At 45.5% G+C, this 23,198-nt stretch overlaps 1 protein-coding gene across 1 annotated transcript in view; it reads left to right on the top strand.

Annotated features, from left to right (window-relative positions):
- The window catches only part of slx4ip (SLX4 interacting protein), a 29,957-nt gene extending 6,815 nt beyond the window's left edge, over positions 1–23,142 (top strand). The window contains exons 3-8 of the mRNA XM_037465593.2: positions 1,023–1,112; positions 1,441–1,567; positions 11,565–11,642; positions 13,738–13,826; positions 20,953–21,059; positions 21,154–23,142. Of these exons, the coding sequence (XP_037321490.2) occupies positions 1,023–1,112; positions 1,441–1,567; positions 11,565–11,642; positions 13,738–13,826; positions 20,953–21,059; positions 21,154–21,847 (1,185 nt within the window). The 3' untranslated portion in view covers positions 21,848–23,142. The remainder of the gene's footprint in view (positions 1–1,022; positions 1,113–1,440; positions 1,568–11,564; positions 11,643–13,737; positions 13,827–20,952; positions 21,060–21,153) is intronic.
- Positions 23,143–23,198: the final 56 nt, after the last annotated feature.

Genomic DNA, 23,198 nt, shown 5'->3' with positions numbered 1-23,198 from the left:
CACTACACACCCCGGTGATTCTTTCTGTCGCGTCATCGTGAGAACGGGCCGCAGGAACATCCCTCAAGTCTGGATCGTAGACTTTAGTCACTCTGTCTGCAGAGCTTTGACCCGGGGGACGAGCCATGTCCAAAACAAAGCCTTCAGTGTGCACAAGTATTCCCTGTTACTGGATGCATGACCTCTTCTATTTTTACAGTCTATTCCAGTTTTACGCAGTTAGCCTGTTTTTTTTTTTTCTTCTTCTTTCATATGACTTTGTTTTTGCTACCCCACTCAGAGCCCTGCTTCTTGCAGCATTATCACGGCGGGTTTTTGTTGCTCCTCTGTGTCATCTTGTGGGTGGTCTCAGCTCATCCATTACTTCCTTGTCCAGGGAGAGGCGAAGTTCACACGAGACCCACATCCATTTGCCCTCTGCAGCAGGCAGCTTTTGCACTTGTGTGTAAACTATAATCAGGCCAGCACGAGAAAGATGTAACGGCAACTTAACCAGCCGTGGCATTTCTGGCCTCCCTGTCCTCCCTGTCCCTTGTAGCTGATTGTCATTGACACAATGACGTAGCGCTACAGGAATCCACTCTTCAGCCCTCGACTCCGCTTTGTACAGCACTCAAAAGTTGTAGTGCAGAAGTCGCAGAGTGCTTTTAGGGTAGATCTAAAGAGTTTTACCAGCACTCTGATACAAAGAGCATAATCCCATGGAACATTGGCAGTGACTATATTGCTAAAGTTTATAGAAAAAAAACATGCTTTTTTTTTTTCTCTCCGCTGAGAGTGGGGGGAAATATGAGGAGACAGAGGACCATACCTTTTTGTATGGAGATTGGTAAAGAGATAGCTGGACAGAGAAACGGGAGGGAGGGGACTGCTGTGAGAGGCCTGGGGTGATGTTTGAGGGGGGGTGGGGGGGTCATTGTGGTTTGTCTCGCTGTCAATCACCCACACTCTGATTTCCTTTGTTGTCTGTGAGCTCAATGCCCCTCAGCAACCTGTGGCTCTCCCTCCTCTTTGTGTTACAGTGTGGGAACTTTGCCGTGCTGGTGGATCTCCACGTTCTGCCCCTGGGCGGCCAGGAGGACGCCGGCTGGTTTCCTGCGGACCACATTCAGGTACAGACACAGTGGGGAGGGTGTGTGTGTGAAAAAGTGTGTGAGTGGATATATATGGCTTTTGTTCCGCTCGGGGCCTTATCCAAAGTAAGCAGCAGCGTGGAATCCGAAATGACTCTGAGCCCACGGCCTGTCCGTCACGGGGTTTGCCTTGTTGCAAAACGCTTCTTAATCGCTCCAACGGGCCAGTAGTCGAGTTGCCTTACTGACCTCTAACTCTGGACTTCAACTGTCCCGTTGTCTGCCCGCGCTGCTCGTATATCTTTACTGGTAAAGTCCAAAAACAACAACGATTTGCTGTACTGAAACATCTGCACACTGCCTTCAGGAGGTTGCAGTCCTGGTTCGCGATGCCGTGGACCAGAGGGTGAAGCAGTACACCGAGTCCTTCCACAATGGAAGGCAGCACAAACAGAAGAAGGAGCTGGCGCCTGCTGCAGCCTTTTTCGTGAAAGGTGACACACCGTCTTGTGTGCTTCATTGCAATACCCTGCAGCCAAGCAGTCTTAAATAGTGTTTCCTATGTTATAATGTATTGTTTTACTATAAGAGACATTGCTTCTCTATGTGTTTACATTTAGCATTCGTTTAATTGTTATATTTGTTTTGATCTTGCATGTTGCTCATTCCTCTGGAATGTAATCCTCTTGGTCTTCCCTCTCCATGCCTTAAGGTGTGTCACCCACTCTTAAATATCTTAAGTTGTGGCTGTGAACTCAAAACTCATTAATTCACTTGGACCTCCGCCTGTGTGAATGGATGTGGCTCGCTGAGAACCATGAGAATGGAGTTAAAAAACACGCCAAAAAGTATTTATTGGCTACCATTTTAAGGAGAGTGTGGGAGGAAAGACAACACAACTAGTTGGGACACGGTGCGTCTCTACGCCCAGGGTGTGTCTCGGAGGCAAGCGCTGATAGGAATTGTTATATTGTGTTGCACTGTTTAACTTGGCACAAAATATAAGTCCATGTAAATGGCTAATGTTTGTTAACCGATGTGATGGTTGACACACCTGTGTTTTTTTCCGCACTTTTAGTTAACTGGTTGACACCAACAGCAGTTGCCTTGACACACAACCAATCGCACAGAGGGAAAGGGCAATAAATAATGCTCCAACTTGAATAGGCCAATTCAGTTCACCCCTATCCATACAATGCATGTGGATTCCCCCAGCCACCCACGCACATGCCTTTTGAAGGACTAACTTCAGAGAACCCCCCCCCCACCCCCGGCAGCGTTCTGCAAGGCCGACAGGTTTGTCACAGGTAGCAGTTAAGGGCAGTTCAATTGGGCTCACTCAGCAGGGCAGACCTGCCTGCGACAGTGGGATTACAGGGCAGATGGTTCCATAAAGTTCTCTCCTGTGGCTGCAGCTTAGCCTCTCACGCTACTCCCCTCCACTTTGCTCCTCTCAGCCACTAACACACAGCATTGTTTTTCGCATGGACACACACTTGTTCACGTTATTTACCCGCAATCATTTTCTCGAAGCACTTGTAGTCATCGTAAACGGGCAAACTGGGCTGTGTGTTGTCCCGATACACGTTCAAATTGTTGGAGAGAGATATCCTACCCCTGGGTTAGGTGTGAACAGGCTGACCGTGTACGGTTACTGAAAAGCCGTTCTCATATTCCCCATGACAGACTGAGGAGAGACAGACATCTCTAATGATTGAGATCACAGGCCGGGGCTCCACACACCCACACGTTCTCTCCACTTGGTGAACAAGGGGACTATCAGTATTTCAGCGGGGAAATATGCATGTAAAAATGATTAAGCCCCCCCACTGGCTGTGCCAGAAAAGAAAGTAACCAGTGGAACATGACTCCCATGCCGTACTGGAGAATTTTCCCCACTCAAAACATGAAAAGGTATGGTGCCTCAAACAGGCCCACGCAGTTCATGGGATGTAGTCCTATTAAAAGGTCTTAAGTGAGTGTAATCACATTCTTGGTCTTTTCCTTGTCCCATGTGAGGGAGGCGGCAGAGCAGTAAAGGTGGAGACTGTGACTGTGAGAAGTAAGCAGGCAGGCAGGAGTCATAAAAAGGGAAGGACAGACTAAAAGGCTTATGGAGGGAATCCCAGCAAACCTCAAGGTAGGTATTAAGTATTGGGGTCGTCTATTCGGCAAGCAGGTCAAACACTGACATGCTAATCCTCACTGGACTCTCACGGCGTCCAAAGTAGGGAGTGGAAGCTGGTTTTCGGCCTGTATCCGTTTCTGCAGAGGAACCTATTTGCATCATGTGCGTCTGTGCAGTATTATATTATTCAAGGGCAGAATTCAGGTGGGTATCCTCGACGGAGACACATGCTCATTCATGTTGTTGCTGCACTCAAAGAAAGGTGTCAGGCAGAGTGGCACTGGTGCCCGGGCCGAGAATAGGCGGATGGAAGGTGGTGCTATGTGTGGGATGGTATTGGAGGGGGACTTATGGGTCTTGCATGTGTTTGAGCTGGTGCCAGCATGAAATCACAGGGGCTTCCGCCGACAGACAGCAGTAAGAACGGCGTAACCGCCTCAGCTGTTGGCACTTCCAATGAGCCATCAACAGCTTGTAGCATTCCAAGGCCCTTCAGTGCAAGTGTTTGTATCCGAGTTGTTCCCATGGGTTATTGTACTTATCTGTGTATGCTGTGTGTACCACATGTGTGTGTGTGTAGCACCCAGTGAACATGTCAGAGAGGCTCACACCATGTCTTCTGCCCACATAAATCCAGGCAGCTCCCTTTGAATCTGTGTTGCAATGGCCAGTGTACAAGTGCCACCCCCCCCCCCCCCCCCCACCCCACTTTTTTTTTTGTTCTATCCAGGCTGCATGAGACTTCATGATTAGCTCATAGCAATGTGATTTATTTATGTTTTGAGAGAGATGAACAGGGAACTTTTCCCACCAAACATCTTGGCCCTGGACAAGCAAAATGGAAGAATTGCTAGAATTGAGAGAGAGGGCGAGAGAGAGAGACCTGTATTTTTAATGGGAGACCGTGTTGAACACAACCACATTTCTCAAACTAATTGCAGATTGAAAATGAGTGGAAAATATGCTTGGAGGAATATATTTTTAATCTGATATGAGTTTTGAGTAAAGATGATGCTGGTGACTGTTTCCATCGCTCTGCAGGATACAAGCCTAAGCTTTTCACGTTTGTTCTTGGTCTAGTATGGTTTCACCTCAAGGGGAGATGGATTTTGCACTCTATATATTTGTGTGGGTGCAAGGTGTAAACTGAGAAGGCCCATTTTACACGGGTTTAGTTAACATGCCATTTCAAACTGCCAAAGCACATTTCCAGATGTCCTGCATCTACCATTTGAATCGATACGGCCACATTGATCGCTGCCTGTGAGGTGGGGCTCGGGTGTAGCTTAGCCCGCTGTCCTACCAGTCAGAGGAGCCCCGGCAAAGTGGTACCTAGAGAGCATTTTAGCCCATGGCAGAGCTGCTTCCTTCTTCCTCGCTCTGCACAGGTGCCAGGGCTTAGGGGGAGGGAACACCTGCCAGCCTCTTTCCCCATGACCACGGCGGGCTGGAGAGGCATTTTCCCAGGCTCCCCAGATGAATGGTCACTAATAGCCGTGGGAGAGGGCTTTGCGAGTGCTGCACAGTGTACCACTGACTCCTCTTGGCAGCCCTATGAAGGGGGCTTAAGGCGGCCTGGCCACGGCCATCGCGGGAAAAGCACAAGTGTTGCTGGATGGCCTTACTGTTGTAGAATGTGTTTACGAATGACCATCTCCAGTGAAGGGTAATTATTGGTAGAGTCTAGAAGGGCGACGCGGCTTTGAAGGCCTACAACTCCAGAGATAAAAATTCCTTCAGAAAAGTGCGTTAGATGTCCATTTTAGGGAGAATTGGTACACGGCAAACTTTCAACCTCGTATGGTGACAGTTCAGACATATCTGAATACACAGAAGTACTGTTGTGACGACCGGCTTCATCTCCTCCGTGCTGCCACATAGCTACTACTATTTATGTAAGTAGGGACTGGTCTGTAAATAGAGAGGAATGCATGGGGCAGAGTTACCTGCCCTGCTTCGTGGTACGGGGCGTGAGGCAGGCTGGGATTAAGGCCAGGGGGAAACTGAGACCTGTGACAGGAACAAAGGAATTCCAAGGCCCGGGCTGGAAATGTATCCTGATCAGAGTAGCCAGTACAGCCAGTCCTGCCCCCCCCTCGACCCCCCTCCCCTGGCCCCTGCTGGGCAACCCCCTTTCCCCCGGTGCTTTGTGGTGTTGCCGTGGCTTTGTAAGCCCCCAGCCTTACTCAGCAGCAACACATAGGCCAGTCTGACTCCAATGTTAACCCTCCCCCCATTATTGCACACACACACTGGTTCTTGTGCTTTGTATTTTTCTTTTCTTCTGTCTGTGGCCTCGGTGTCGGCTCTTCTCTGCTCTCCTCATGTTGTCTCCTTTCACTCTTTCTCCTTTTCCTTCTCCGCGGGGTCAGCTGCAGTTTCTTAGGACACAACCGCAATAGTTGTCACACCGCACTTCTTCCCCATATAATTAGGGCCTTAGCCGGAGCACGGAGCACATTCGTGTGACCATCCCATTCACCACAATCTGGCCTAGGAGATGGCACACACACTCTGGAGTTCATACTAAGTGTTCCGCATGTCCACAGTGCCTTGTTTTAGTAACACTGAAAGGTTTCAGAGGACGTTGTTGTTGTTTTTCTGCTGCTTGCACTTTGAGAAAACTGGGCCTGTGCCATGTGATCTTATGAGCTCTGTAGTCGTTCCTGTGGACAGATGTCATTGTCACTGTTGTCATTGCCGAATGGGACTGGAGTGGTCAGGAAAGACTAGCCTGGGATGGCCTTAACAAAAGCAACCCGAATATTAATGCTTTCCACGCTTTTGCTGAAGTAAGGTTATTGTATTATAGTGGTGAGAATCGAATCTGAGCCGTAATGTATTGTTTTCTTTATTACTCCACTTTTTAAAACAATTCATACAAGCAGTCCTATATAACTGAACTCCCTTTTTTTAAGTGTCAAAATTGTGACAGTCTATAATATAAAAAGTCTGTATCTGTGTGACCTACCTCAGCACACAAACACTACGAGGCAAGGTAAGGACTAAAAACATGCAGTAAAGACGAGATGAAAAGAAACCAAAATTCAGAGTATCTTCTATCGTTGCGTTGGTGCAGAATCGTTCACGTCCCAACATTGCGAAGCATCTTACAATAAAGGGATTTTCACACCTATTTGGACTTGCATCATTTGACATAAATAACAACATCAAATTCAGACACTTCAGTCAATTCAATGTAGAATGTTTCTGAAGAGAATGAAGAATTAGAATTAGAATGAATTTTGTTTTTAAATGTTCCCAGGATCGCCATGTGGGCCATGGTTCACCTATTTTGATTTATTAACGCTAGCAAAATGGCTGTTGGCCCACTAGGCAGAGACGGCCTGCTTCCCAGGAGACCTCGATTTGAGGTTTAAAAGGCAAGAACGGAGCATAAACCGAGTCATTTCGCAACCCAATGCAAAATAAGCAGTTTGCATCCTTCCCAATCTGAATGCTCTTCAACATAAACAGCGGCAGCCCCATTGAGATATTTGTGGTCTCTTGGGCTAATTAACATTTAATGATGATTAAATAGGAGTTTTTTTTTTTATTGTGACTGCATTTCTCTCATCAGATTAGGTTTCTTGATAGATAATTGCTCTGTGCTCAAATTTTCCCCACCACTTTAGTCACATGCTCCAATATGGGCTGGCCTGAGCTACCATGCTGCGGCATATTTTGTAACTGCGATCAAGGGGTCACCCAAATGTTAAATTGAACACTCATGTGCAAATATTGTTTCAGGTGGACGCTGTGCAGATGATGAGGCACAGTGCTCCGCTACAGCCGTAGTTACACAGAGAGTGATGTCCTTCCAGGAAAGCCCCCACTTACATATGGGTAACTTCCTAAAGCTCTCTCATCCTTCACCACTCCACCCCTCCCTCTTTCTCTGAGACCCAAATCTCCACCCACACTTCAGGACAGTGGGAGGGGGTCCACATCAAAGCAGAGATGTCAAAGGAGCAGGATTCTCAGGCACTGATGTCTGACTGTCCTGCTGATTCCACTCCTGTTCATAAAGGGGTTGCGTGGGAATTGCAGCTCTCCTGACACATAGTCACTACATTTACATGCATACTAGAACCACGGTTTGTGAGAGAAATCAGAGAAGACCTTTACATGCACTGCAATAACCCGAATATAAAACCTGCAGCGTGTAGGTAATTAGATGTCTCTCGTTCTCAGCATCATATATATGACACGGTGCTGGGTTCTGTTACTGTTGCCATGATGACACTCATAATAATAGTAAGTAACATCATGCACATCTGCCAAGTTATGGGTTTCAGCCATTAGGATTCTAGCTGTGTTACAATTGTTTCTTTAAAATGTCATTTGGATAATGGAGACCTGTACTGTAAAGTTTTACAATATTTTAAAAGATATCGGGTAACTTCACCAAAGTATTCCTATTAAAAAGGAACCGCTGTGGTAGAACCAATACAGGACTGGACCTGCCAGGAACTTTCTCCACATCAGGGCAGAAGTTCTCACAGATTCCTGCAGGAGTCTCAACAGCACGGGCTGCCAAGACTGTGGATGCCCAGGAGAAGTAGGCCATGTTTTCTATGGCTGTTTTAATGATCTCCTCAGGATATAACTGAAGTTAATGAAGTCTGTTCCATGGGGCCTTACCTTTGACCCTGGTCTCAATGCTTCTCACCCCTGTCTGTTCCAGTTTACAGTCCTAGTCACTCTGGATGCCTTTTGGTTTGTTGACTTTCCTTTCCTCTCATTGTTTTCCCAGGAAGCGGTGAAAGCTGCAGGGGTGTGTACGTGTGTGTGTGTGTGTGTGTGTGTGTGTGTGTGTGTGTGTGTGTCAAAGTACAGTATTCTAGCTGTGGCTCCAGCCCTGTGGAGTTTGTCTTTTTTCCGCAGTTGGCGTATTATATGATGGTAAAAGTATCTCCACACAAGTCGTTACGTTATTATCTACAACATTTCTAAAAACAGGGCGTGCTGGCTTGTTTACAGGTCGACCTGCCATGAAGTTGTTGTGCATTGGGTTTCAATACACCCAAGCGAGACCGTCTTCTCCTGCAGAAAGTCCAACTGAAACCCTTTGAAGGCTCATCTGCAGATTTGGTTATTGCACCACTGTAGGCCACAGTTGCCACAGAAAGGGGCCACTTATTCCCAGAGGAGGCACTAGCAAACTGTTTGTGTGAGAGAAACATGAATGTAAGCTTAGCACGAGAGATCCCGGGCAGGGGGCCAAGAGCAACTCGGCGCTACGCAGGACGTTATAAAGTTGGAGCAACAGCTGATGTCTCGGGCCATGTCGTTGCACTGGTTCCCAACTCTGTGTTCAGACATCCCTGTCAAACTTGTCCTGGGAATTGGCAAGCTCAGCCCACCAGGGAAAGCAATGTGAATTGTTGCAGCGTTAGACATGAGGCCCAAGAGTCTAATAGACAAAATCAAAGCGACTGTGCAATGAAAGACGCTTTCCTCCTGGACCCTGAATGGGCAGAGAAAACAAAACAGAGAAACAGATATGCATTCCTCTCAGGGTAGGCATCCAGAATGGGTGATAGATTTAAATAGTAATAAAAATATATATTTCCCCCATAAAGGACTGCTGCTATAGTTGACTGCAACAAATGGTGCAGTTTGTTAATGCAATTTCCCTGTGGGATTAATCAAGCACTCTATTTTGTTATAATCCAGTATTACTTCATGCTTTATGTCCATCAAGTATTAAAATGGACTCACTTCCGAGGAACCCAACTCGAAAGACAATCCAGTGAGGGAGTTTCCTGAAAAGCAGATGTACTAATAAAAGTGTTATTTATAAACCATGTAGATCACTTGACTTCCAGTCGACATGTGTTTCACTTGCTTAAGATCATTCTTTAGCTCTAAAGCCCCCAAAACTGAAGCATAGGAAGAGCAAGAGCACAACTATTAGCTGACTGCAGTAGTTTGTGCCCTTCGTGCAGACATTGTCTGCATAGTATTTTCTACCTGAGTATTAACCATTTTATTTCATGTTAATTCATGTACATGATGCTAGTAGCAAGTATCCGGTCTGACACTGCACTGCTGTACCTGTACTCACACTACACAATACAATCACAGATTCCACTACGGGATCATGGCACCAGACTCTTAAGTTGATCCTAATAAGCTGCCCAGCTGCAACAATAACTGATGCACAAAAAAAAGGTCAATTCCATAATGTACCACTAGCTGCAATGAATGTGTAAAAAAATATCCAGTACCCATCTGGGACAGTTAATAACCACAACGTTGCGTGCCTTGACATATGCATCTTCTTTAGCCTTCATTAGTTCAGCTGTAAGCCATGTGTGCGTCTGCCAGGCCAACTCTGTCAGGGTTTCCTGGCCAGCAGTAACGTTATAGTTTGGAACTTGTGTGTTATTAATAATTATCAACATCTCTACTACTGCAAAGATCTATATCAACACCACATTGAAAAAGTCCATAACAGCATCATGTTCTGTATTTATTTTCTAACAATCAAAAAGTGAGGATCACCTAATAGAAAGAAAAAAAAAGTTGTCACAATCAGAACTGTTTATTGTTAATTATCAGCAAGCACCCAAATGTAAGTATTTCGTCCGGATCAAGAGGTTTCTGGGCATCCCTACTTTTTGATTATTACTTAAATGACATCATGGACAGAAAAAGACCATAACATACGCAATGGGATAATACTTCAATGTGGTTTGGTACAGATGCATCGCAGAAAAACAATGCGTCACTGTCATTGCAGAAGATTCCTTGGTTGACAAAACAGGATGTGAAAGGGTTTCTATGAGTCCCTGTTCATCATTCACTTTAATTTGTGTCATCGCCTACTGCTGCAGGTCAGGGATTTCCCATATGAGTCCTACTATAGGTCAGTCAGTCCCTGATTGGATCTCTAGAATAAAACATGTACCATGTACTGTCTAATGTGAAATTGGCTTAAGGCTAAATTTCTATTTAATAGCTCTTGAGGATTAAACGTGTTTCCGTAAATGCTATATAGCAGAAGGTCAAATAGGTAGTACTACTGTGTTATTTTAATTGAACTTTAGATCTGACAGACTGAGCTTGGTTTGTTTGAAGTATATTCAATTGACTTTAGTAATTATTTTTCTCTTCTCATTGAATTGCAAGTATGAATTGTGTTTGCTAAAGAAGTGAACCTGGTTACGAGTTAAGCCACAAACACAAAGGAAAGCTGTGGCATTAATCACTGGCCAATGGACTTAAGTATACACACCGGTGGCATTTTTGCGACGCGCTGTCTCTACAAGTGCATGTCATTATCCAAAGAATCACAAGACGGCGTCTTTTTGAAGACGATAATTAAATGCTTGGAGTTCGAGCTGATATTGGCCAACGGCAACATAAGGATCTTCACAAAGGCGCCCTTCGCATTTGTGTGTGGGCAAAATGTGTTAAGATGCTGTCTGCCTGTCTGCCTCCAGGTCATCCCCACGAGGGACGGTCTGAGTTATTGCTGAGGAGGTAAAACCTCCCCACTTCTAAAATGTCAGCTTTTCAGAGACAAAGACAGCCATCGCTTTTAGCTCAATGACAGTTCTGAGCTGCGTGCAAGAGGTCCGGATTTTCTCAAACTGTGGAAACTGTGTAATCCTTTGATGTTGAAAGGACTGGAATCCCCTTATTCAGCAGTTAACGATGTTTTCACACAGTGAATGTTATATGAGAATGCCAAATAGGAAAAAAAGAAAATAATTGCGCTGCTGGTAAAGTCAAGCAGGGTTTAATTACACATTCACTTTAACAAGGAGCAGAAAAGGTACCAGGACGCTTCCAAAAGGGCGAGCAGGCTCTGTCACCTGACCACAACTGTTTACAAAAAAAGAACAACTGGATGGCGTGTTGGCCAGACCTTTGCTTTTAGTCAACAAATTCCTCCCAGACGAGGCAACAGGCTTCTGTTTCTGCGCAGCACATCTTACATACCGTGACAAATAGAGCAGAGGTGGCTTCTCTGCTTGCTCCGATCTGAGAGGTCAGAAAACTTAAAACGGAAGGAATCGCTACTCAATCCATGGAGAGGTTGGCTGGTTTTTGGCTGAGTTTAAGATTAGGATGTACAGTTTAGAGCTGAAGGTACTATGAAGTGTAGGAATGAGCTGTGTTGTGTACTGTGTTTTTAAAAAAAATGTAGAGCAGCTCTACACAGGTTGGACGTCTAGTCCTGTTTTCACCTGAAGTCCAGCATGGCCACGGATGGGCTTTGCATCGGAGACAACATATTTGTCTCTTGATGAACTGCTTTCTGTTCTTTATCCCCTTTCTCTCTGAGTCTTGTAAATGGTGTCATATGTTCAGTGTTGTTTGACTCCTTTTCTTTCTTTTTTTTTTTATAGGAAAAAACTTCAACCTGGCGGCCAATTTCCTGAAGAGGCACTTCCACCTCAGATGTCTCGACAAGCAGCTCTATGGTGGTGCGTGACCATACTTTCAGAGAATCAATTTCCGTTTAAATGAAATCAGAAAGAGTCCCGGTGGCTCGTACTCAGCTTTCCCACAGACCGAGCAAGTCATCTGTGGTCTGTATGTTGATTTTTCCCCCCCTTCACTAGTTTTTATGTCCTGTCCCTACCTGCTCGGGGTGTTGTTTTGCACATGCGGCCATTAAGTGCCTCCCTGGAGAGGCTACTGAGAGTGGGAGAGAAAGAGACTGAGGGCAGTGAGAATCTATCTCCATGGCCCATCTAGTGCCTCTGACCCGTGGCCACCTTTTCATGGGACCAACATGGCTCTCTTCCTGTCAGTAAAGTTAGGGGCTTGGATGTTAAGGCAGCTCCGCCCTGCTGCAGACTGGGAGGACGGTTTCTCTCAGCAGGTCCATTGCACATCAAATTAGACCCAGTCTCCTAAGGTCAAAGGTTGTGTCATTTGGTCCAACGAGTTAGCTGTTGTAAAGTCGTCAGGTCAAGTAAAAATCAAATCAGCTGTAAAGCAGATGGTTAAAGCTCATTCTGTGTTACACAACTAGATCTATTTACACATCCTACTAGATGCTACAAGGAAGACTATGAGGCTAAAACAGTACGGGACTTTTTAAACTGTTGCATGCAACAAAGCAAATTAAAGAAAACAAACAGCTAAAACAAGGACATATCATATTTCATCAGCGGGACAAAAACTGTTTTTGATGAAACCGGTTGTGGTTTTATAATATTTAGTAAATGAATGTGCTCAACAAACGGGCAATCTGCCTATTAGATGAGATGTTGTTTTTACTTAAATTTGACCTTTTCTGTTAAATTATTATATATAAATATTATACATATATACATACAAAGAATACATCAAATATCATGGAAATCTCACGCGTAGTCTACAGCAATCACATGAAGCTATGGTAATGGGCCGTAACACGTGGAACACCAGCCTGTTATTGGTTGCTTGGTATGGGGGGGGGGCCTCGCCATTACTAACCCATCAAAACACGCACACTGCGTTGACAAGCTTTCACAGTAGCTTTAGTACTCAATTTGTCCGTGTGAATTTGGCTGACGTTTTAAAGGGATGTTGTGACAAGTCAAATAATCATTGGGACAAATAGTAAAGCTTGGAGTCGTCTGCTATGAAACGAATAGATTCTCCTCTATATATCGGATCTTTACGGACAGAAGAAAATATATCTGATGGTAGCGGTCAGTTGTTCCTTGACATGCGGCATGTGCTGCAGCGTTCCAAAAGTTGATGTAGTTTTATCTTGCTAATCTTGAAAAATCAGAGCTTTCGGGACGCTTGCCCATCGCCGCGCAATCGAAAAATGGACCCGTAAAAAGCTCCTTAATCCTCCTTCCATACTCCACACAAGGTGTGTGTGTGTGTGTGTACACTAATGCAAGTTCTTATCCTGCTTAACCAAAGTGTGCAATGGCTTAATGTATAAATCCCTGATCCACACAACCAATGTCTTAAAAAATGGCCACTGAGAAGGAAGGCAAGCTTTTAGAGCCTAGATTCCCCACAGCTGCAAACCCTTTCAACAGAGGGTGGAATAAGGTCAGCGGATCAAGAATGCAAGATGAGGAATACTATAGCATGCAGTAATGGCTCCGTAATTTGTTCCCGCAGGAAGTGATTCAGAATGAACGAGCAATGTTGCGAATGTTGAACTCGTTATATAATTAAAGATCAGGATGCCATGTAACAGGTCATAGGTCAGCTGTCGGGCCATTTTTCTGAGTCAGTTAATCTGGAGTTGTTATATACAGTTTTCAGTTCTTATTATGATATAATACATGTTGTTGTTATTGTAAATGGTCCTTGCCTTTGATGAAGGCTTATTACTCCCAAGAGCCATTGTTAACATGCAAATGTCTAATAGTAATTATATTTACTTGGCTATTGAAGCTCAACAGTTACCTGTAAACTGCCATTTCTCCCTTTTCTGAGGGACAGTAAATACTTGCGAATTTAAATCTCATCCACATTTCCCCTTGCATGACCTGCACTCATAATCAGGGGTAAGCCCACATTATTAACTAGCATGGTCCGTGTTGTTCCTTTGCCTGCCTTCAGGTTTGCGTGTGTTTCCTGAGCGGTACGTTGTGTGCGCGAGCTGCCCGGAGGATGCCGCAGCGCACCATGGAAACCCGAGCATGGCCGCGGTGAGTGCTGTTTATACTCCTCTGTTTCCTCTTCCCGTCGCCTGGCAAAAAGTCCTGCATGGGTCTGTGTGTTATTATAGGGACGGGTTGCCAAATTGTGCTCTCACTTTATTGTGCTGATCCTTGTAACGTGAGGAGGAGGAGGAGGAAGAGGAGGAAGAGGAGGAGGAGGAGGGGGGGGGGGGGGGTCTTTTCCTATAACCCGTGACGAGAGAGAGCGGCTACGAGGTGGACTGAGTGAGTAGGGGTCAAAAGGCGCAGAGTCACACCTTACCTCAAAACAATCCTTCTCCCACATTGTGTCAACTCAGCCCAGCTGTAACCTTTCAGGTTGTTCTCAAACGTGGGATTGTTGTATAGCTCAAAATTGATGGGTAGCCCAAACTAATTTGGCCCATTTTAGCAACATAACATTGATCTTCAATCAGTACTTTATCCTTTTAACAGCTCGCCTGAAGTGTAAACACTTAATATTTACTATGTATATCTAATGAATATGTCTCGTACTGCGGTTTTACAGCTCATCAGTGAACTACCACAACAAACTGTGTTTTTACAAGTGGGAATTGATCGTCTATTGATTGGATACACATCAAATTGGGTTCACTGGGTATTTACCTGCAGGAGTCTAAGCTATATCATTAAAACCTTCTACTGTCGTTCTTTTTTGCCCATTCATATTAGCTATCCTTTTTGCCGGTGCTCAATTGATTCCAAATTCCCAAGAGTATTGTAGGAAATGTTGGTGGAGCCACGCACCTTGGCACTCACATCAAGGACCGACATCTCTCCCATCGCATCCCGTGATCAGCAGGCCTGCTGTTTTTCTCTGGGGTTTCTGCTATTGTTTCCCTTTGAAATGTCTCTGCGCCCTCCACAGCTTGGCTTCCAATGAAAGCGGTGATTGTAATATTTTTAGTGGAGCAACACAGTCGTCAGTGAAAAGTTCAGATTGTGTAACCAATTTTCCATTTCAAGGAGGCATTGCTGTCGATTTGCGTTCCTCTCCTCAGGATGTGGTTCTCTGGGCTCCTACAGTACAAGCACGGGGATTTGGAGGGTGGGAGTCTTGTGGTGGAGCTCTACTGGCCCAACCTCGACTGTGGTTTGTAGGGGAAAGATACCAGACAGCAGGGCTCAAGTTTTCACATGAAAAAAAAACAATTATTTGTTTACATCCTTCGCTCTGTTTGTTCGGTACTTCATTGAGTTTCTTTTTTTTCTTCAAATTTCAGTGTTGCCAAGAAAGATCTAAAAGAAAAAAAAAACATAATGTTTCTGTCTAAAAATAACGGGGCCTTTGCAGTTCAATGTCAAAGTTGGTCACATGCTTAAGACGGGACATTTTATCCCACAGCTCTTGACAGGACGAGCCTGCTAGTCCAAGCAAAACGTCCAATTTTCCTGTATTTAAGGATGTTTTGTTGTTGCGATTCAGTTGCTGTGACTCGTTGAACAAAAATCCCTAACCGCAGTGGAAATGTAAACCCCTCATGTTAGCACTTCTCATAAGGTCAGGGGCAATGTTGTGAGGGAACTGAGGTGACATCATATTTGGCCTTTTTTCCTGTGAGGGGCAGCATCTCGGTCCCACGCTTGGCCATGCCGTATGTCTGCTTCGTCTCACGTGCTCCTATTAGTCATATTTTCAGCTGTGGTTCAGTGAGGAGAGGAGGTGGTACGATTTAGTCATTTACAGTAGTGCAGGAGGAACTAGGAAACCACTTATTGTTCAATTTCACTACTTAAATTCAATACAGAAACCTGCATTTCTTTGGTGGAGACTTTATTATTATCCTCACTGAACTGATTGTGGCCCCAACAGAGCTTAAAGCATAGCGAATATGTTCATCTGCTAACTTGCTAACAAAGGTAGAAAGGGGTTAATACGTCGAGAGTGTGAAGCAAACAAGAGGCGCCTCTCAGACAATGTTTGTCTTCTTCCTAACATTTTAAAAGATTAAAGTTCCTCGTGCAAAGTGGCTCCAGTCGTGAGCCCGGCGCCGACAGCGCGGAGGGCAGCATGGGAAGGAAGAGCGAGTGTTTGGGATTGTGGCCGATGTTTTCTGGTCAGGCACAGAGTGGGCAGCTGAGGTGAGTGGCGTGCTGGGCCACAGACGTTTGGATCAAAGGCAGAGCAGATGTGTTTCCAGCCCCCCCCTCTGCCAAGCTGCGGACAAGTCCGCGTGTTTACTCACGACCTCAGCACGCCGCTGTCCCTCGCAGCTCGCAGCGGCGCTTCCCAAGCCTCCAGCGAGACGACGTGGTCTCCCTGCAGCACCAGACCACGTCCCTCCACTCGGCCCGTCTTAAGCGGCTCCCACGCGCGTTTGTCTGTCCCAACAGTTAGCGGCTTGACTTGATCCTTAAACATGGGTGGATCCAAAAGATGTTTGTCGTTGTTCAGGATTGAAGTATGTGCCCGTGCACGTTTGTTGACTTTGTCTCAGGGACGATGTGGTGAGCGTAGACAAACACGTTTCCTCTGTGGGAGGAAGCAGGGGGGTAGAACTTGTGGACTAGTTTCTTCGAAACCCATCTCTGCAGGAGGCATTCGGGCCCTGACAGTTAAATAGTGTAGTTTCTTGGTGCCAGTTAAAGGATTTTGTATACTTAGTCGTGCCACCATAGAGCGCTTCAAAGGCTGGAAATAATAATTCAATTTGATCAACTTAAATAGTTTTAGGGATTAAAGGATTTTTTAAGGGTATGAATCATTATCTGGTGACAGATGAGTGAATAACTGCCGTTTTAGGGTGTTTTTTTTTACGTGTGTTGGACGAGACATGAAGATATTAGAGCAGTAATCCAAGAACAAACAATCTACTGAGGCAGATCACAAGCACATATGAGCTGATGGTTGATCCAAGCTTTTCAAGCTGAATCTGTGTTATTCATTTTGGTATTTTTCATGTTCTTGTCAGTTCGTCATCGCATGTGGAGTCACCTCTCAGAGATTATTTGGGCATTACTTTCAAAAGCAGTTATCCAAGATAATCTGAGAAACGGTTCGATCCCTGGATTTAATGGAGCAGGGGAAAGATATAAGAATAATAAGAATGAGATATTAAGATAAGAATAAGAATTTACTGCTTTTTTTAACCAAATGATTCGTTCTATCTGCTCTCCTAGCCCCTTTTACAAAACATTTTTTTAGGTCATCTCTAAAATGTGACATCCAGATGTTGCATCTTGTTGCAGCCCCCGTGGTCGGGCCGCTCTGCTTTGCTGAGGGAGGGAGGGAGGGGGGTGGGGGGGGGAGCAGACCAGCCGGCGGTGGGATCTTTGTTGCTGAAGGAGAGGTGGCGTTGGATCGAAGGTTCTTAGTTACCACCGTCTCTCTAGACTAGACCACGTCGGTTCCCACACAACACTTACTGCTGTATCCACATGGCTTGTGATAATTATGATGTTGTTGATTCACCAGCTTACACGTTTAATCCCTCTTCTTTCTTCACTAGTTGCTGTATTCAGGATGTCCTTTGGTGATAATAATTCATGCCCCATTTCGCTCTCTGTCTGACTTTTCATCGCTCTTCCTCCTTGTTCTTTCTCTGTATATCCAACTTCTTCCTGTGTCCGTGCTTCTTCCTCCGCATCGCTCTGTGCTTTCACTCGCTCTCTTCCTCTTGCTCTTTTGAAGTTGTGCCGGCAGGAACAAAAAGGCACAAAACCTTCCCAGAGATCCTCCCATAGGCTTCTTGTTGATCTTTCTTTCAAGTTCCTTTTCAAACAGCATTTATTCATATTAAACAGATAAGAATACATATCAAGGCATTACAATGCAAATGAGGGCACCCACATCTTTCTCAGAATTGTTGTTGTTGGGGTGGGTGTGCGAGTGCGTAGGCAAATGCCACTTTGAATGTGTGCGACTGTCCCAAATCCAGCGTAAGGGCCGAGCCTCTGCCCACACTGTGGCATGACTCCATCCCCACACAAAGGGCCGCCTGTGAGGACTTCCTGTGTTTGTGGGCACGCTAGAGAGAGCGCCGAGGTCAGGCGGTATGACTCGCGGGGTTCCTCTTCTTTTGTTGTACTCGTCTCTAAATCCTCTCTCTTCCTCTACTTCATTCTAGTATCTTGTCCCTTTTTTCTTGTCGTCTCCGCCTACTTCCTTGTTGCCCGACCTCCCCCATTGATTGCCCTCCCTCCCTCCCTCCCTCCGTCTGGCCTTTTGTCATTCCGTTCGCCCCGAGAGTGCGGATCGGTCCGTCAATGTCACAACCCGCCCCTTGCAGCCCGGGACAATTACTCCTCCCCCCTCGTCTTTTGCACCGTTGTCACTGGTGCAGAAACATGTGGGAGAAGACATTGATTATTGTCTTCTCTTTGTGTTCATAGCAACTGGTGGAGGCCAGAGCGTACCGCATTATTTTCTCGAGCCTTCGGATACACCGAATAACTCCAATAACCAGGCTCCAATATACATTACGACAGCGTCCCGTCACGCTATTTCCCAAGTGCCTCGTGCAAATCTCTCATTCACACCGATTCCTCATGTGCGTCAAAGACAGGCACCAACAACCGTAACCATGCCAAGGGCACATGAAGCACAGGCGCTTTGGCTCACACCTGAGACGGAGCTGCTTGCTGTCTCCTTAGACCTGAGCGCACAGGACTTGAAGGGGCGCCGCAATCCAGGCAAACCCTGCCGCCATGATCGAAGTAGCGAGGGATCCCTGTACTTGGAATACTTAAACACCTCCTCTTTTTCTTCAATTACAATCATTCAGATTGTTTAGATAAACCTTTCATTTGATTTGATATCTCCAGGACCGCTACCATGTGGCTGGAGGCGGGCCGCAGGTGGGTCGTGATTGACATCTTTCGTCATCAAGCCATTGGTGCAGTCAGTCAAGTCTCCACGTGTCATTATCCGTGCACGCCGGGATCGGCCCTGCGGCTGATGACAACACAAAGGGAAAAACTCATTTACTAGTCACTTTTTGGCCACCACACTTTTATTAAATTATTAGAATTTTAATCCTCAAAAGGGATACACAGATGGATTAAATATTAAAAATAGGGCTGGGACTTTAGCGCGTTAATTACGATTAATTAATTACAATGTGATTTAAGATTAATTAATTACACAAAAAATAACACAATAAACATTTTTTACGCATTTTTACACTTATTTTTTGCACCGCGGAACGTTTCTCACTGGATGAGTTTCGGAGGACCGATTATACTGGAGCACCAACTAGCGTTCATGACTTCAGACAACAACAAACCACAGTGAACATGAACGAAGAAGCTGACGAGACCGTGTCGGGTGGCCCCGTGAATGTGAAATCTTATTATATTAAACACACGGATGGAAGCGTCGATAAGAGCGTGGTTGTGTGCAAGCTGTGCAACAAGGAATTCACATCGAGCCTCAAGTATCACCTCAACGCAACACAATTAGCAGCTAGCGTGGACGTACAAGGACCCACACCCAACCCACACTGCACCAGATGACTGGTTTAAGGACCAGGGTAACTAAGTCCACGTCTGAAAAAATAACCAATGTTCTGAATGTACTTGAAAGTATTGGTCTGCTTAAAAAAACCTAGTTTACAGAAGGTCTACTTACCTATAGGCTACCTGAATTTCTGAAAGTACTATATTTCTAAATATGCTATTTCTACACTTCTGCTGGAATTGGTTGATCAAAAATAAAAATCCATGTGAAAAAATGTACTTCTCACTGTTCTCAGGTCAAATATTTATGCAATTAAAAAGCCTCTAATTAATTAGATTAATATTTTTAATCGAGTCCCGGCCCTAATTAAAAAGAAAACATTAAAAATATGGTATGCTTGAGTTAACCGTATGCTTGATTCCAGCTATCTAACCCAAAAAGTATTAAACAAAATGATAGACTAAGAGGACAAGGGAACCTAAAGTGCCAACTCACCTCCTGCTTTATTATCGCTCGCCCTGTACGGATTGGACAGACGTTCATGGTTCCCACTAGATAGATGGTACTGACCATTATCATCCTATGAGGTTGACATTTGTGCCTTGAAGTGAGATGTCTCATCTCGTATGGGATGGATTGCCCTGAAACGTGGAGACGTTTGGCTTTTCATCTGTTGCCATTGTCGGGTTAAATGTGTTGATTGCTTTTGTTGCTCACCAGACACCTGCAAAGCAAATCAATTTCCCTTCAGCACTGTATGCATCATGCTACAAAGCCAATAATGGTGATATCAATGGAGCTTGTTCACATTGTCGCTGTCGGCAAGTTAGCGCGCTGACTTTAGCATACAGCTCAAATCATGAAGCATTTCAGCTACATACAGCTTTTTCTGGTAAAACCAATGGAATTAGGCTAAATCTATAAAGCAGAGCTTCTCTTCAGCCAACTTTTTTGATTCAATTAAATCACAATAAATTGTCGGGCCCTCAACCTTTTAAGTTCCGCTCAATTTACCACCATCGTATCTCATTCTCTCATAAATCCAGAGTCTGTTCTAAGTCAGCCAAGGAAAAGACCTGTGATTACCGTTCATTAGTGGCCTGTTGAGGGCACACGTTGGTGAGATCCAATCTCTGGCCCGTTCCCTGTTCTGCCTCAGCGGGCCCCTCTTTAGTATGCAGCTTTAAAGAACTTTGAACCTGCAACTTACAGGTCCAGTAGCCACGAGGCTACGGTCACTAACTCGAGCTGCTCTTATCTTCTGTCCTTCTGTCCTTTGCATTTTCCCATCCTACTCCATTCAGTTGTATTTTTCCTCTGCAGTGCTTTACCAACTTATTTAGGATCTTTCTTTAATCTGTGTTTTAACTTGGCAACATGGTTTCATCGTTTAGTAATCTTGTCTCCGGCTGTAAGCATCCCTTCAAGTCTCAGATGGCATAGACTCAGAAGCACATGTAACTATGAGGAGCTGCTGATTTCTAAGGTTTTATAAAGCTGTGTCGTTGCTATTGACAGTATGTGTGGGTTACATCTATTAAACATATTTTGACTTTAAATTGTATTCATTATCTCATCATTTTTATAGCATTACATTTGTTTTTGTAATGGTTGACAATGCCAGATGATGAGAGCAGTAGTCTGAGAAGCCAGACCTTTGCAGGGGATGCCAGGAATAATGTTTTTTGTTTACATCGATCTCTTTGTCCTCTCCAGAACCAACTGGGCGAACAAAGCCGATCAGAATATTTTTCCAGAATGGGAGAAACCCAAGAGCCTTCACACAGCCCCACAAAAACAAAGAGGACTGTGCTTCAAAAGATGTAAGTATGATCTAATGCAGGACGTTCCAGCCCCACCGGTCAGAGAGGACACTCACGGGTCTGTTCCTGTCTTCTCATCTTTGAACTTTTTCAGAGCCAAACAAGTCCAGCAAGATTCTGGTTCCGGTGAGGGGGAACAGAAGATTGACCAAAGAGGGGAATTTAGAGCTGCAGAGTCCGAAATAATCCCAAAAGAGACTGAATCCAGCTCTGGACAGAAGGCCCTCCTGGAGGCAGACCACAAGACTCCTTGTCCCAGTGCCTTACAGGAAGCTCAGATCGGGGATGCTTCACAGCACGGCCTGAACCAGGAGAAGCAGGCAGAGAACAGTCCTCGAGACAGCGTCGACCCAAATGGGGCCTCAGTGGTTTTCTGCCAACTTGAAATGAGTCAGGAGACGAGAAAGAGCAAGAGGGCCACGCCAAGCGATGCAGGGGAAGACCTTCTCCCACGGCGGGCCAAAAGGACGTGCCTTGGAAGGCCTCCAGCCACAATGCAAACACCCGAGCGCGACCTTCTTCCTCAGCCGCCTTTTCCTGCGGGCCAATCCGAGGCGACCGCACTGGAAGGAGAGCGGCTCGCTCCAGAACCAGCGTCCCACAGGCTCCCCCTCACAAGCAATAACACGGCACAGACAAACCAAAACAGGCTGGCCACAAGTCTGAGGGGTCTCTCTGTCAAGCCGGCATCCTCCAGCTCCTCGATTAGTTCCAGATCCACACTCGGAGAGGGGGGGGGCGGAAATGTGCCTAGAGCCTCTAGATTACGACGCCTGAAGAGGTGCTGAGGGGGAGCCAAGCTACAGAAGAGATGCCTGACGCCACGAGAGATGATGTTTTGTCAGGCTACACGTTTACCTCACACGACTTGCATTTGTACACGTGTCACGTTTTATTACCATGTCGGTCCTGTTCGCTGACGCGATGCGTGTGAGCGTTACGCTTGAAGCAGGCTTTGCCCCCCCCCCCCTTGCTGGTGGTCAAGGGAGACTCGCTAATGAAAGTCAAAAAGCTTTAATCTGGGTTTGTGTTAAATATTGGGGGATTTCAGACAGGCGGGAGCCACGCGCGACGTCATGGCTTCCAGTCTGAAATACTGGCTCCTACGTGTCTGAAAACGCTCCACTTTCCCCGCTATAGCTTCGGTCTGATTGATTGCCGTCTCCAGACATATTTCATCACCCCATTCTCCAAAATGTACTCATGTTGTTGGATTTCACTCACGTACAATTTGCTCAATGTTTAGTTGCTAAGAGCCCAACATGTCTATTTAAATCGGAGGGTATTATGCAGCTTGTGTATTGAACTTAGACCACATGTGTGGATGTTTAAACAGTATTGACATTAGTGGGTTTTATTTGGTAGGACCAGGACATTGACTGTCTCAGGCTTGAGTGCAGCTGTTGTAGTTGCGGGGGGGGGGCGGCGGCGGCGGTTTCATTACTCTCGACCCCGGCCCAGATAGAGGGGTGACGGGGCGACTGAGGGGCCAGCAGTCACTCATACTCCTCACGTTAAGCCCAGAATGTTTCACTTGATGACAAGTTTCCCGACTACATTACTCCTGACAGTATTTTTATTTTACTGGAGAGCCATAAATTAGTTTTTTCCCCAGCAAAAATAAATAATCTCTGAATCGATGTGGAAATGGGTCGAGTATTCTCTGGAAGCAGCCGGCATGCAGATCTCTGCGCATTGTATTCAGCTCCAGACTGGCTGATGTTGGTGGCGAGTTGACAGCGGCGGCCTGCCCAACAGCTCACTAACTTGGGTTACTAATAAAGCGCTTGGCCGTCTTTCAGGGAGCGTAACCCGAGATGAGCCAATTCTGTCCTTATCAAGACAACATGGTGGATTAGCGATGCTGACCCCACCGTTTTAAGTCCTTGTATGGTTTAAGGTCGAGGTGTTGATAATCTCTTGCTTTGGATTTAATCCTTTTAAAAACATTCGGCGGAGAAGTTAATCAGTTGTACTCCATAGCGCGGGCTCGCTAGTTTGAAAGGTTTTACTTTAGGGTGCTACTTAAAACAAGGGCAACATTGTCAGAAGATCATGAGGAGAAAGGTATTTTTGTCTCCATGATTGCTTTAAGAGGGATTACTACAATGTAATTAGTCCATTTGGACCGAGCTCTTA

This window comes from Pungitius pungitius, chromosome 13, assembly GCF_949316345.1.
Source record: "Pungitius pungitius chromosome 13, fPunPun2.1, whole genome shotgun sequence".
NCBI lineage: Eukaryota > Metazoa > Chordata > Actinopteri > Perciformes > Gasterosteidae > Pungitius > Pungitius pungitius.
This window is presented reverse-complemented; position numbering and strand designations above follow the sequence as displayed.